Source organism: Microtus oregoni, unplaced genomic scaffold (assembly GCF_018167655.1).
Source record: "Microtus oregoni isolate MIOR12 unplaced genomic scaffold, Mior012 000005F_ref0000423, whole genome shotgun sequence".
NCBI lineage: Eukaryota > Metazoa > Chordata > Mammalia > Rodentia > Cricetidae > Microtus > Microtus oregoni.
The window spans coordinates 48,675,336-48,691,560 of NW_024543064.1; the positions used below are offsets into that span (position 1 = coordinate 48,675,336).

At 45.0% G+C, this 16,225-nt stretch overlaps 1 protein-coding gene across 1 annotated transcript in view; it reads right to left on the minus strand.

Moving 5' to 3' along the window:
* Positions 1 to 16,225, minus strand: part of Pgm1 (phosphoglucomutase 1) — a 58,511-nt gene that overhangs the window by 24,056 nt on the left and 18,230 nt on the right. The window contains exons 2-3 of the mRNA XM_041651907.1: positions 1,068 to 1,230; positions 458 to 604 (exon numbers count right to left, since the gene is read on the minus strand). Coding sequence (XP_041507841.1) covers positions 458 to 604; positions 1,068 to 1,230 — 310 coding nt within the window. The remainder of the gene's footprint in view (positions 1 to 457; positions 605 to 1,067; positions 1,231 to 16,225) is intronic.

The window sequence follows — 16,225 nt, forward strand, 5'->3', positions numbered from 1 at the left end:
CTAGTGTGAGCCTGTTTTCTGATCCCTCTCTGCTTTGCTTCTTTCTCTGCTGACAGTCTGAGGGACAGTGTTGGCCCCACAGGATGGCTATGAGAATAAAATGGAACATTGCACAAAAACAAATATAGGAGAAGCATAAGATCAATCAGACAGGTCTTCTAGTCAAGGCTGTTATGAAACTGAGACCCAGAGAGTTGGAAAGGAATCACCCAAAATCATACAGCCCAACACTCACACGGCTAATGGCCCAGCTCTCTACACTCCCCAGACAAACTCCAGACCTGCTAAGTAGTTAATCCATGCAAAGTTCATGGTCCACAGTTTTCCAAAGCTGAAGACCCATTCTCACAAAACCTCAAGAAGAAAACTACTCAAGCTGGAGACAGGAAGGAATGTGTAGGGAGAAAAGAGTAACACACTTGTGAGGAAGGGCAGGAGACAAGGAAGGTAAACCTGCCTGTGAAGGGCTTGAACTTGTTTTCCAGATCAAACTGCTGCTTTCCCAGAACACTGAGGTCTACCTTCAAGTCAGGACAAATGGCATATTCTTCGATTGTCTTGCTGATTTGGAAAATTTTGTCAGTGATTGCTTCTGGAGCAGGACCTACAGATCAACAAATCACACAGCAAGCAAAGGTCATCATGTGCAGTTCACGTGAACACACAGCCTGCCACTCGGCAGTTCCTCTCCCCTAACACACTTCCACTGAATCACAAAGCATCAAGACTCTCTTTCCAGGAGACTTTGAGATACAGCCTCACTATACAGTTTATATTGGCCTTGAAATCACGATTCTCCTGCCTCAGTCTTCTATATGCTAGGATTGCAGGCATGTGTCAGTTAATAGCAATTAGAATTTCCTAAAAGAAAATCCCATTTTAGTTGCAATTCATGTATGGTTCCTCTGACAAGGAAGATACAGCAGAGTTCAGAAGCACTTTGCCATCTCCAAAGGGAAGCAAAGTCCCTTCTTAAGGTGAGAACCAGAGCCCAAGCCTTCCAGTATTTCAGGTACTAGCGTATCCAACTGAATGTCTGACTGTCCTCAAAATGACAGAACACTCACCCCCATTAGAAATATTGAATTTAATCCCAAAATCTCCGTTGGGCCCTCCTGGATTGTGGCTGGCCGTCAGAATGATCCCACCAATGGCTTTGATTTTTCGGATGATGCAGGACACAGCAGGAGTGGAGAGGATGCCATTCTGTCCAATAACCAGACGGCCAATCTAGGAGAAGAAATACAGAAAATATAAATCCAAAGCTACCACAAAAATGCCAGGGCAAGAAGAAAATGGACAATGGAAACACTGTTGGACCAGCAAAGATGTTTTCTTTAAAAAACATCAAAAAGCATCAGCATATTGCATGTCTCCACCATATTACTGAGAGAGGACCAAAGCTACTGAACAAAGCCATTTCCTTTTCTTTCATTCTTTTTTGTAGCTTTGGAGTAGTGTGTTGGGTAAGGGTATGGGAAGAAAACATAGTGCATGTGTAATAATCTGTACAGGTCAGGATCTCAGTGTGGATGGACTGAAGGATTGTGAGAAAACCTGCATTTTTATCCAACTCCATCCTATTTTCCATCAACAATGAGAAAAAAGAACACAGGCTTAACTAGTGAAAGGCGTTCTAACCTAAGAAAAGGCTTTTGCAATTAAGACCTTTAAAAAGCAAAAAGATTGCACATGATGTCAAAATGCATCTTACAAATTTATCTTTCCAAGCATGCTTGGCTTTTGCAAATAGCATTCCTCACTATATATCATGTTAGGGTATAGACTGATTACCTCCTGAGCCTACGACAAGGATATGATGGCTGCTGAGGAAACTGGTCAGACCCATCTACATGGAAGGGACATGGGGACTTCTGCCTTGTTCCTAACTCACTTTCCTGCATTGCGCAGTTGTTATCAGCCCAGTTCTTGAAACTTCCCTTGCTAAAATGAAGCCTATTTCAACATGTCCCAAGTTGGAAAGATGTCAGGTCAGCGCCTGTGACTTCCCTGGGGGAGGTGGGACCACCGTATTTTGTATTAAAAATACTTAGAACACAGGAAGTTTGTGCCTGATCTCTTTACTGTTCTGAAAGAAGAAAGGATCAGGAATGTCTTTTAATTTTCCATTAGGTGCGTTTGTTTTTTGATAGTGGAGATGACTTGGCAGTAGAAGATGCATTTTTTAAATTTTATTTTTATTTTTAATTATGTATGTGTGTGTGCATGCCTGTGGGGGGTGTGTGCACACAAATGTAGGTGCACACAGAACCCAGAGGTGCTAAGAGGCTACTATGAGTTGCCCAATACGGGTGCTGGGAACGGTCTGCAAGAGGACTCACTCTTTTTTTTTTTTTTAAGAGGACCCACTCTTAAGAGGATACACTCTTAAGCACTAAGCCATCTCTCTAGTCCAGAAGATGTATTTCTAATGTGAAAATGCCCACAAGAAACCTGGATTCACTGGAGAATATGTAAGGAAGCCTTAACTTTGTGAGTCCCATCTGCACTTACAACATGTCACTCAAAACTTGAGTTCTTGTGATGCACCCCATTACCAAACTCCTTACAGAGAGAGAAAGCACCTCTTTTCCCTCACCTCCATTAGTTCTCATGTCTTTAACTAAGGGGAGCTGGTAGACAGTATGACTACTGCATTCCACGGAACTTTGGTCCCTGAAAGTGAATTTGTTCCTCCCAGGTGACATTCCCAACGCTGTCCCAACCCCAACATCTCTTCCTTCTGATAAGTACTCATGGGAAAGAACTACAGCCATAGCTGGACCAACGACAGGAGCATGTCACAGAACAAGCTGGCTGTGTCGGGGAAAGGGGAAGGAGAATGTGAACATGTCGCCCCTCCAGGGATTTCTTCATTCTAGAAATGAAGCCAGAAATCAGGTAATTTTAGATTTCTCTGTTTAAGAGTCATTGAGTCATCTAAAATGGTTTCTTTGCAGTGAACACACCACCTTTCACTTCGATTTTCTATGTATTTGGTTTGAAAGGAAGGACTGACAAAGAGTACGCTAAACCACACAAACCACCCTTCATTCTACCAGTTCTTAAGCTGAGATCTGTGGTCAGTCAGGACTACTTCTCTCTTGACAGCTGAAGGCTCTAAAGCAGGCTCCTGTGGACCGCCTTGGCCTGACTAGGGAAAGCAATGCCCGACCCTCATCCTTAAAGATGCCCGCGCCACTGCAACCACCCCTCACTCCACCTCCCACCAACCCCTCCTGGCTCCACCAGGCTGAATCCCACCATGATGCTCATCCGCGTGATCTTCACACAACTCTGTCCTTCTGCTAAAAACAGATCCCTATTGTACACGATTCCCCCAACCTGCCCTCCCCAGGCATTCATCCCTGGAGACTGGGAAGCAGGACTCGGATGCTCACACAGCGGTGTTTGTAGTAGCATCACTCACAACAACCAAAGGAAAAGAGAACCCAAACGATCTGCGCGAGAAGAAAAAATAGATACCCAATGCATTGCACAAAATGGAGTATTATTCAGCCTTGAAACAGAAATCAGATTGAAGAGTGTTACACAGTGAAAGAGTGGGTGGGGAGTGAAGAAGCAGGGACAAAGCAGATTACAAAGAAGGACCTCCTGTCACACATTATAATATGGATGAGCCTGAGGATGTCACACAGACAGAGAGATAAGGCATGATTCCACTTACATAAGGTACCCAAATCATCAAAACCACAGAAACAGAAAGGAGAATGGAGGCTGCTGGGGGCTGGGGGGTAGGTGAAGAAATAAGGAGCTCCCAGTGGGCACTGATGAAGATGAGAACATTCTAGAGACACGCTGCCCCAATGGAATACAGCTAACTCTACCAAACCACACAACTGAAATGGCTGTGCCCATGGATGATGCTATGCTATGCAACTGATTACTGTATTCCGAGGTGGCATTGCTATCTATACACTGGGAAGTATTGGAAGAGCATCTGTAGGATCAACATTCATTTTTTATTTTCTTTTTTGAGACAGCATTTTGCTATATACATCCCAGTCTAGCCTCAAACTCACAATCATTGGCTGTAGCCTCCCAAGTGCTGAGATGACAGGACTAGACAAGCATGCCTGGCTAGAACTCTTTCTAAAACTCAAGGAGAAGGGAATGAAATTCTGGCCTGTGCTTGGGCATGACAGTCTTGGAAATGTTATGAAGTGAACTAGGCCAGACACAGAAAGACAAGTACTGGCCATTACTGACGTGAGGGATCTAGGAGAGGCAAGGGCAAGGCAGAAGGGTAGCATCAGAGCTACCCGTGGCTGGAGAAAGCAGGTGTGAGAGCGATTCTGTAATGAGTGCAGAGTTTCTGTTTGGGATGATGAAAAAGTTCTGGTGATGGATAATGATGGTAGCACAGTATTATAAATGCCACTGCAAACGCTTAAAATGATAAATCTAATGTTGCATTACCTTCCCCAGTAAAGGGAAAACACAGCTTGCTGGTCATGTTTCATTAAAAAGGAGGAGGAGGAAGAGGAGGAAGATACCCTCCTCTCCATTTTCTTTGTCCTGCTAGCTACAAGCATAGTCCTTCTTTTAACCTCTGACCTTTCTCCAGTTCAATGCTCTGGGCACAAAATAAGACACCAATAGTCTACATGGAGCCCACCAAAGACTCACCTTGTGCATTAAAATGTCCAGTAAAAGTAGACAGCTCCATGCAAATGAGAACCAAAAAACTTGCTAATGAAGCCTAATTACTTTCTATACTCCACAGATGCACCAGATAGAGAAAGAAATATATAGACGCACCAGTACACAGAAAGGGGGAGCTGACAGGCTCCATTTAGCTCCATATGCTAAAAAGTCATCCCCAAACCAGTTGTGAGGGTGGGGGATGGCTACTGACAATGGTGAGCAATGCTGTCTTCTGCTAAAATCCACAGTAATAACTATCTTTCTTTTAGATTTCCTGCATCCTACCACAACCGGAGATGTTAAAGCCGTCAGAATGTGGGCTATGTTAGAAAAAGGAGAAACTAAGCAAGGTCTTTAGAGTCTCACGGTTTCTATCAGACTGGAGTACTTTATCAGTCCACTCAACGTCTTTAGAGCAATTCAGCCAGCATGACTGCTTTCAATGCAATGCTATTTTTAATAAGGAATGTCCTTGAAAATATTGCTCAAGCTGTCACAGCCTTAACAAATAGGCAGTTACCATATTTAATCAATTATTATCTCTGAAATCTATTATTTAGCAAACCTTCAGACAATCAGAGACAGTCTGTAAGTCCGCCTGAATTACACACCCCCAACACCTCTTCCCCAGCTTTCAGCTCCACACAAAAAAACTTTAATGAAGCCAAATCTATCAGAGCAAAGGGGACAGTGTACCAGATCCACTCAACAACCTAGATATATGGAGAAATAATGTTCCACTCGTCCCTCTCAAAAGATTAAAGCATCTTTAATACCATTCCCTGTGCAGCACTCCTCAAAGATGAAATTTATGGCATGTCACATTTTATCTTAAAAATGTATGTGCTTCATAATAATTCCATATTTGAGTTCTTTATCAGCAATTTTTACATGACAGGCATTCAGATTCTGAACCTGAGGGTTGAAGGAAACCCACACTGTAGAGTAGTTGGTAACACATCTCTGTTTACTCTGGTGGCTTGCCTTCTGTTGTTTGCTCTTGCCAACACCTGCTTGGCACAGTATTACAACAGTCTGACAATGAACGCCCAACACATCTGACCGCAGTGCTAAGGGGTATGCGCTCCGGGCCAGAATTTCTTCAAGAAAATAGTACAACAAACTTTCAAAGTCTGTAGCTAGTAAAGGAATGTGTACCCCAAATTTTAGCTAAGTATCATTTAAAGCACCCCCCTTCCCCCACCCCCACAAATTGGTTTTGGGCCCCCAGAGGGATCTGTAGAACAAAACAGCAATGCCCTGACATACACCTTCCTGTAGGAGTGGGCTGGAGAGCTGCTCCACCATAGACCAGGGTTTTCACCATTTTACTTCTACCGTGCTTCACCCAGCCCATGTGTACCCATGATGCAGCACTGACAGAGCCTATTACATCACTGCCATCCAGGAGCTGTTAGCGCCACCCTGCTGCACAAACCTAGCCTCACACAGGGCATCTTTGTGTCTGAGGTCATCATAAGCAGACCATCTGGAACGGTCCTCCCTGAAGTCACACACCTAACCTCCAATCCACACCCCAAATCCCCACCCCAAGCACTTTTACATGACTACCAAGATCCACAAACAATGGCATGCCCTGCCTTTGTTTTCCTGTTTGACAAATGACTGAATTCCAACAAAGAAGCCTTTGAACACACAGTAAGCCCTCCTCTTGCCACCATTTGTGACAGCTCTCCTTGGACATGGGCAGTTCTAGAGACTAGCTAGCAAGCATTCACAAAAGCTTACATGTCTACGAATCACCAGGTACTTTCCAAGCTACCGAACTAAGAACAACACGTACGAAGATGAACTTGATTCCCAGATCCCCCGTCACTGCTGTAATTCTGGACTTGATTCCCAGATCCCTGGTCACTGCTGCAACTCTGGAGTATTTTCACATTCGCTCTTGGAGGTCACAATGAAACGAAGTGGGTGTTAGAACTGAGGTGCAGATCATACACGCCTCTATGTATTTGAATATTTCTGCAGAATTGAAAAGTTACTTAGAAGGCCAGAGACAAAGCGATACTTATTGTATACCAACCCCATTGGCAGCTGCCATCTGCACTATTGTTTCTATTGCTGACTTATTAAAATATCGCCCATCTCCACCGACCACCAGAGATGATCCCTGGCGATCTTTTAGGTCTATGGAAAAGAATATACTCTGGATGAAATTCTCCAGATAGCAAGGCTTTGCCTCAAAGCAGTAGGTGGTCTTCCGTAATCCACTTGTTCCCGGCTTCTGGTCATGGTAAGGAGCTGTGGCAAAAGTCAGCAGAGGGAGGGGACCCTCTTCTGTCTTCCTGTATGTCCCAGAAATCCATTCTTCAAAGTCACTCATCTTTCATATCCACCACTTGGCTCTGGGAGGGTGTCCAGAAAGTAGCTGACGGTCCCCCAAATTGTCTATCCGACTTGACTGCCACAGTGTCCTCCGAGAAAATACACAGTATTTTCCTGACCATCACTCTCAGTGAGAAAACCTGGTTAATCCCCTATGTTGGCTGTCTCCTGAGAAAAACTTATGGGTCACACACCCACCCATACCCCAACAGAGCAGATCTGCAAAGTCGTTCAGATGGAGATCCGTCTGCCCACACAATGAAGCTGAACACCCTTCAATTATCTCTGCCTCCCCTCCCCGTTAGGGCAGGACGCTCCAAAGTATTGCAGCAGATTTTGGTTTCAGACACCAGACAGCTGCCAGCCTACTCTTAAAGCCAAGGGTAGGATGGAATAACTGTAATCCCCCAGCTCAGGTTAGGACAAGATACTTGGTGTGGCTCTCTCTATTCCTGCTGCCCCTTGAGCCGGAGCCTCTGGGCCATCTGCAGCTAAAGTTGCTTGGAGCCACTGAGCAAATTAAAGGTCAAGCTTAAAATGGAAGAGCGGGATGGGTCTCAGTTTCTGCTGGTCTCTTGGTGTCACTGCCATCCCATTGACCACAGGATTATGTCCTTCCCATGTGCAGCCCTAGGTGGAAGGGAATAATCACCGAACAGATTTGCTCACTGGCCTCTAAGAAGTTAACCAAATAAGGCTGGAGAACAGCGTAGGGGTAGTGGGAATGTGCTTTTCAGCACGTGGGAGGCCTAGGAGTCATCTCCAGCACTGGGGGTAAGAATAATCTAGTAAGAGTATCCACTGGCCAACAGTTTGGCTGTTCCCTTAAATTTATAGTAAAATGACTCCAAAGATCCACCAAATTCTTGAGAAGTCCAGAACAATGAGGGGTTGAGGGGTTGATAGGTATTTTCCTAAGTGTATCAGGCTGGACCAGTTACTAGCAATTAAATAAGTATTAGGACAATAAGATTAATTTTTTAAATAAGGTCTCAATCTGTAGTCCAGACTGGACTTGAACTTGTCATGTAGCTCACACAGGTCTAGAACTTGAAATCTTTATTTTTTAAGCCAGGTATAGTGGCACATACTTACTTTTTAAAAAGATTTTATTATATACAGTTTTGCCTCCATGTATGCCTGCATGCCAGAAGAGGGCATCAGATCTCACTGTAGATGGTTGTGAGCCACCATGTGGTTGCTGGGAATTGAACTCGGGACCTCTGGAAAAGCAGTCAGTGTTCTTAACCTCTAAGCCATATTTCCAGTCCCGGAACTTGAAATCTTGCTGGTCTCTGCTTCCCAATTGCTGAGACACAGGCACATGACACCATGCCTGGTATAAACCGACTTTACTATCAAGAAAACATTTTTAAATTAAAAATTTTTTCTTTATGTGTGTATGTATGTCTGGGTGCACCTATAGAGGTCAGAAGATGACCAGGGATGCCCTGGAGCTGGAGTTCCAGGCAGCTGTGAAGTGTGACCATGGTGTGGGTGATAGGACCCAATCTTGAGTCCTAGGGAAGAACAGTGCCCACTCTTAACCGCCACACCATCTCTCCAGCCCCCTTAAGAAAAAGTTTTAGTAAGCAAATTGTCTTTTGGTTGAAGAACCTACAATGTTTTAGAACATTTTACCTTAACAAATTTAGTACCTAATCTCCTCGAACCCCTGAGTTTTTCTTAACAATCTATTTAAATACATACACGTGCGTTTCTTATCTGGGTCAGCAGAAGTTACCAATCAAGAAGCTATATCATCTAAGTTTTGAACATGTTACAGATGTTAAAATTAAACCAGGACTGGTCAGCATGTCTGAGAAGTCTGGTAGGAATCGGGAAGTCAGGGTGAGAAGCAAGCGGTGGCTCACCACCTTTGAAAAACAATGCATTTTTCTGCCAGAATGCCAACTGGAGAGTGACAGCAGCCAAGCTCTGGTGGCAGGAGTGGTCCTGTGCCCTGGGGATTGTCCAGACAGGGCCAGCAGAGCTAACGGGCCCATGGTTGAAAAGCAGTCTCCTGGCACAGGAGCCTGATCTCCCTCACATAAGAAACACTCATCAGCCACTGGCACCTCAAGTACCACTGGGTCTGCTGGACAACACGCTCACACGATAGAGCAGCCTCAGAGCAGCCCAGACCAGCTCCAGAGCCTGCTCCTGCTCCAGGTCCCACATAGAGCTAGCAGCTTTCCAAGTCACTTGGTACAGAAGCCAGACTAACACACCCTAGTGGGGAATGTGCGGCCTCCAGAATCCAAACAGGCTTCTTTCTCAGAGGTGGGAGGGGCCGCTGCAGGAACTTTTCCTTCACCTTAGAAGGAAGGCCTCTGCATACCCGACACCACTAGGTGCTTAGAGAGTTCACTGACATGGAAGGCCCTTGAATTTTGGTTGGACTTATTTCCCATCCTCTGATGTGTATGTGTTACCAATAATCCAAAGTGGCTGCTACCTCTTGCTCACTTCGTCCTATCAGCATAAGGTCATCAATATAGCAAACCAGTGTGATATTTGGTGGAAGAGACAGACGAAGAAGATCCCTTTAACTAAGTTATGACACAGGGCTGGAGAGTTAGTGCCCCTGAGGCAAACTGTAAAGGTGTAACGCTGGCCTTGCCAATCGAAAGCAAAGAGAAAGGAAGTCATGAGATGTGGAACATGGGGCCCGTGTTTTAGGCTGAGAACCAGAGAGTCAAAACCCAACCACTTTTTAATAGCTTATTTAGGTCTCCTGTTTTAAAAAGATGAAATTCTTTGAACTTAATTTTACAAGCAAGCTTATTTTATTTGTGCCTGTATACCACAATTTTCTTTTTTACTTATTACAAGTAGATTTTTAAAATTCATCTATTTTAAGTTCCGTGCCAAATTCCCCTTCATTTCTTATAACCTTGCAGATTAGACCACCGTATGTGTCTTGGTATTCGCAACCAGAGTTAGATTTATGGAATATTAGTCCAGGGACTTCCTCACTGGACTAACAGAGCAGTCACCCACGGCACTGGAGCCCTCCTAATGAGATCTCGGTGTCCCGGGGCACATTCGGGAGCACACGGGCATACCCACCTAGGCTCTCTGCCACTCCAGAATGTTCGCAGTTCCTGCTGGGCCACTTGAAGTGAAGTGCTTTCTCACTGCGATTACAAAAGTCTAAGTTTAGGAGCCTGCACATGCCCAGTCTGGTATCTACCAATATGCAAAAGGAAACCTGAAGAACACATGGTAGATGTTTATAGCAGAAAGCTACAGGAGGAAGAGGGAGGGAGGGAAGGAGGGAGGGAGGGAGGGAGGAAGGGAGGGAGGGAGGGAGGGAGGGAGAGAGAGAGAGAGGGAGAGAGAGAGAGACAATGAACAAGTCGTAATTTTATGGACACCATAGAACTCAACCTCATATAAAAACATTACCAGAAGCAGCAATGCTAGACGGACTGTGAAGTGGGATAAAAGGGAAGAGGCATTAAAAACATTAAGCTTCCTGCGCCGCCCGGCCTAAGCGGAGCAGCTATTAGGAAACTCATCTGTTTTAGCTCTGCAGCAAAGGTTGAACTTCATCTTCAGAAACGCTACTGTCGAGCAGAGCGAACCCAATTTGGCCTAATGAATTCGCCGGCATTGCCAGTACTCCTTCACAATGACACAGATTACATTTAGACCATATGGGGGATTTAAGGATTGCTCCCTTCAGACAAGGAACTTTCATACTGGTCTTGGGCCCAATCAATTTCACAATGGGCAGAGTTATGAACCCCTTCACTCCTGGCCTCCCAAAAATTCAGATTCCTTTCTCAACAGTAAGCTGGAAATCTCTCTGTGCCCCCCCCACACACACACACCTTCCTTTTCCCCTCTCTTTCCCCTCCTCTTTCTTTTCATTAGCACATCCTTACTGGACAGCTAACTACTATGTCTACGCCCCATACAAGCACCAGACCTAGGGCTCAAGTGGGTTCATGTTTCTCCCATACACAGAATCCAGCTTTTAAAAATGTCACAGAAGTGAGCATAAAGGACAGAAGTGCTACCCCTAACTCAGGTGCAAAGCCTAGGAAGGCTCATTCAGCTAAATACTCATTTAGCTAAAAGTAGCATGGTGTATCCAACTACTGGCCCATAGCTGTCTACTCTTGCCATGATCCAAAATGCATACCACTAAGAGCCCAGAGTGTTGTCCACAGTGGTGGGAAAAGCCCATTCATTTCACCAGCCAACCCAGGCTCAGCATTGCAGTATATGAAGTGCACAGGATTAGGATGCAAGTACAACCAGGCCTCAAATCTATGACTCTAAATGCTATAAAAGTAAACTCATTAACAGGTAATTTAATTGAATCAAGCCTGCAAAATGCAGCTAGCTCTTAATTGAAATGGGTAGTAATCATGAAAACACTCAGTGTTATACGTAACATCCAAGAAGCTGTGAGAAATGGCTAGCCCCTCCCTGCTCCAAGTCTCAGTTAGTGAGATCTTAGCTAACACCCGCCTCCCTCATGAGAGTAAAGATCATCACTCTCCTGAACGCTGATGCAAGCCTGTCAACTAGGAAATGATGCAATGATAGATACTATTATTGCTTTTTTTCACATTCTGGGTCGGGGTGAGGACAGAAACATGGGTGAGTGGGTCTTTGATGGAAAAAAGGCATATCAGGAGGACGTACTCGTGGCGTGGTGGCCATTGTCCTGCCCTGGGGGAACATTAACAGGGCTGAGGCAATGCCAAAGATGAGCCTGGAAACCCCTGGGACAAAACATGGAGTCACGTGAGTCACGGAAGGTCACTTTTGTAGGCAGCAGAGAACTGCAAGGAATCAAGGCAGGAAGGACACGAGCCAGCATGCTTTGGGACATGTGACTGGCTAGCAACCGTGCATGAACGAGCTTTCGGAAAGATAAACTAGAAGAGATTATCCAAGACTGGTGAATTAAAACTAGCCAAGGCTAGCCCACCAAACAAGGCTAGTAAAAAGCATTCCTTCCTTAGCCGGGGTGGCTTTAAAGGTCCTTGTGGCTATAATCTGCTGAGCACTGACCCCTGCTGGCCTTCAACTTTGAGTCCCTGGGCCAGCCAGGGGTTTCTGTCCTCCAACAGAAAGAGATTTCCTAAGCAGCTTTCCTTCTGATACCTTCTCCATGGCTGACTGTCTATTCATTCTCTCTCTTCTCTGAGAACAACCCCCTACCCTGCCCAAAGGACTCATCCAGGAAGAGCAGGGGTGCAGAGCTGACCCACTCAAGCCCTCAGGCACTGGACTCTAGAACTGTGATTTAAAGTATCCTAATCGGGGCCAGTTAGCCCTTTAATCAGAGATGCTGTGGTTGCCTGGATGAAAATGGTCCCCACAGGTTCATAGGAAGTGGCACTATTGGGAGGTGTGGCCTTGTCAAAGTGGATGTGGCCTTGTTGGAGGAAGTGTGTCTCTTTGGGTGGGCTCTGAGGTTTCAGAGACTCAAGCTGGGCCCAGTGGCTCACTCACTCTCCTGCTGTCTATGGATTCAGATGTAGAACTCTCAGCTACCTCTCCAGGACGATTTCTGCCTAAGGGACACCATGCTTTCCATCATGACAATAATGGGCTAAACCTCTGAACTGTATACCAGCCCCAATTAAATGTTTTTCTTTATAACAGTTGCTGTGGTCATGGTGTCTCCTCACAGCAACAGAAACCCTAACTAAGAGAGATGGACAGCTTAAGGAACTAGAGGAGCAAGACCCATCATATCATGAGCAAATCAGCAGAATTGATTTCTGACAGCCAGATGATACACAAAGATACTCAAAAATTACTAACCTGGCACTAAAAATTACTAACTCTAAGGTAAGGATGACTAAATTTAAGTTAAAAATTACTAACACTAAGCACTGTGCCCTTGATACATAGAGGGGAAATCAGAAAAGAATCAAAAACTAAAAATAGAAAGGAGCAGAAAATGGGTAAGCTGTACCTCTGAACTGTGCAGGGGAATAGATGCTCGGAGATGCACCGTGGCCTTGGCATTCTGGACCAGGAAGACGCCACATCCAGATGCCTGGCCATCACACTCCGCCCAGCTCACATCACCCTCAGTCAACTAGAAAAGTAACTCCTGGTTGCTCCAAATAAGAGAATGGATGGATGTTTTTAAGTGGACTTTGGGTAAGGGAGAGTGTGGTGGGAATCGAATTCATGGCCTTGAGCATGCAGGCAAGCACTGGACACTAAGCTACATTCCCAGGCCCTACATTAAAACACATATTCAGAATTAAGTACAGAATTTCAAAGTGTACCTTGTATAAAGATAATAAATCAAATTTACAGTACACGTTGAGTATCTCTTATCCCAAATTCTCTAAACCAGAAGAGTTTTGGATATCAGATTTCTCTGAATTCTGGAATGTGTGTGTGAAAAGAAGTGTCTTAGGGATGGAGTCCAGTCTAGGTTAACCCACATTTTCATATGCATCCTTCGCACACAGCCCGAGGGAAATGCTATTTGAAGTTTTTAGTGTGCCTGTGATTTCATTGTGATTTGCCACATGTGTGGTCGTCATGGCTGCTCAGCAAAATCTCACTGGGCACTTACAACCACCTGTATCTCCCCACAGTGTTGCTGGGACTCTGTGGGGCACCTGCTGGCTAGTCTGAGGAGTCTAACTACATCACTTCCAAGAAGACAGGAAGAGGGGGAGAAGCAACTTTCTCCCCCCTCTCCTTTGAGAACTTTTTGGCAGAGGGGAGATCTGTCAAAAGCGTAGGTAAAAGATGCTCACTAGCAACTTGCGCTGGAACTGTGTGCTCAGGAGGAGAACGCGGGCAGCAGTGCCACCTGCAGGGAGGCCATTCCGACTTAAAGAGGTACCGGAGTTTACGTTCTTTATTTTCTTTTTTGTTGTTTGGTTTGGTTATTTTTTGAGACAAGGTTTCTCTGTGTATCCCCGACTGTCCTGGAACTCACCCGGTAGACCAAGCTGGCCTTGAACTCACAGAGATCCGCCTGCCTCTGCCTCCAGGTTGCTGGGATTAAAGGTGTGCCCCACCATTGACCGGCAGGTATTTATTTTCTAAATAATATATATGTGAGGAAAATAACTGTTTTATCAAAAATAATTAATATTCAACCATGGAACAACTAATAGGGACCATATGAAGTTTTCATACAGATCTTTTATTTTCCTTTTTGGTTATTTTCAAAGAAATTCTCATTTAAGTACCTTACGAGTATTCATGTGGCATTGACAGGACTTTGCACATTCTAGGTATTACCTAAAGTTAAGTATTAAAGTCCCATGATAAAAAAAAAAAGGCCAAGTTCCAAAGTTTTCCATCACAAAGAAACAATAAATGTTAAGGAGCACTGTATGTGTGCATTAAACCACCACACTGTGACCATAAGGATAATTATTATGAATCCATTTAAACATAAGAGACACCCCCCCCACACACACACACACACAAAGTCTGGTTACAGAATTGCTTTATTTTCAGATCATTCATGGTTTTTTGTTTCCCTCTTGTGGTAGGAAACGGGAAAAACAGGCAAAATTAAAAAATGGGGCCTAGGGAGCTGGGGTTGCTCTCTCCAGAACTTCTGCCTTGTCCAAAACTAGGAGGATCCCTTTCACCAGGCCCCACAAGACATGGCAGAACCCCTAGGATTTTTAACATGAAGCAAGAAAGTGTTACTCGGAGACAGCCCCATGCTTACACGCAGCCAGCTTTGTATGGCTACAAAGAAAGGAAAATGCATGGGGGGGGGGGGATATCTCTAGGCAGTAAGGGAGTGACGCTTCCCTGAGGAAATTCAAGAAAATAAGGAAAAGCTTCTGAAGTTCTTATCACACTGCCTGGCCTCACAGTAACAAAAATCAAGAGGGATCAAGGCCTGACCCCACCCTTCTAACTCACCTCCTGATGGGAGCCAGGTAGAAGAGAAGCAATGGTTTGGGGGATAAACACAGACTCAACTTCTGTGTTGGCCCAGGCACTGGGGGAGGGGCCCACAGAGGTGGAAGAGCAAACATGGAGGAAGGAGAAGGCAAACAGGAGAGGAGCAGAGAGGAAGAAGGACTCTGTGGACCAAACAGTCTGCTCTATCCAGAGGGCGCTGGGTTAGAGCAGCCTGGGACTAACCCTGGTTTTGCCTCTTCTGCCGAGGTACAGTCTCTCTGACCTCCACTTCTTGTTTGTAAAACAGGGACAATGATGCAGCTAACACTGAGGAATCACCATTAATCTGACCAGCCTGGACTACCTGGTGTGGGAGAATTGTCTGTATTCTGTCAATCATGTTTTATATAAATGCTGATTGGCCAGGCAGGAGGTATAGGCCTATCAACCAGACAGGAAGTAGTGTCAGGGCGATGAGAACAGCAGAATTCTAGGAAGGAGGAAACCCATTCCTCCCAGTCCTGCCCAGTCCACGGAAGAAGCAGGATGTGTGTGACCTGTCCCGCTGAAAAAGGTACTGAGCAACGTGGCTAACATAGATAAGAATAATGGGTTAATATAAGCTACAAGAGCTAATAAGAAGCCTGAGCTAATGGGCCAATCAGTTTATAACCTAATGTAGATTCTCTTCGTGATTTTCTTTGGGGTTTACTAGCTGTGGGAACCGGGCAGGACAGAAACCCCAACAAGCCAGCACTCGTGTTACAGAGTTTGAAGCCAGCATGGACTACAAAGTGAGGTATTGTTTCAACATAAAGCAAACCAATTTCTGGAGGGGGTAGCAGCATCTGTGGTGGTTTGAATGAGAATGACCCCCACAGGCTCATATGGTCTCCAGAACAGAACTATCGGAGAAGGATTAGGAGGTGTGGCCTTGATGGAGGAGGTGTGCCACTGGGGGTGGGGGCTTTAAGGTTTCAAAAGTCTATGCCATTACCAGTTATCTTTCTCTGCCTAATACTCATGGATCAGAATGTAAGCTTCAATTACCACTCCAGCGCCATGCTTTCCTACCTGCCGCCAAGCTCGCCACCATGATGGTCACAGACTCACCCTGTGAAACTGTAAGTCCCCAATAAACTCTTTATTCTAGAACTGCCTTGGTCATGGTGTCTCATCACAGCGATAGAAAAAAAAAAAACACCACCACAACAATAATGATGAAGAAGACAGCATTATTGAATGACTTCTTTGGACATAATAGATTAGTGAGCATACGGCTTAGGGACTTTGAGAACTGTCTGCTTTGAGGAAGTCAGTGCAATGGAAGGGGCTCTAA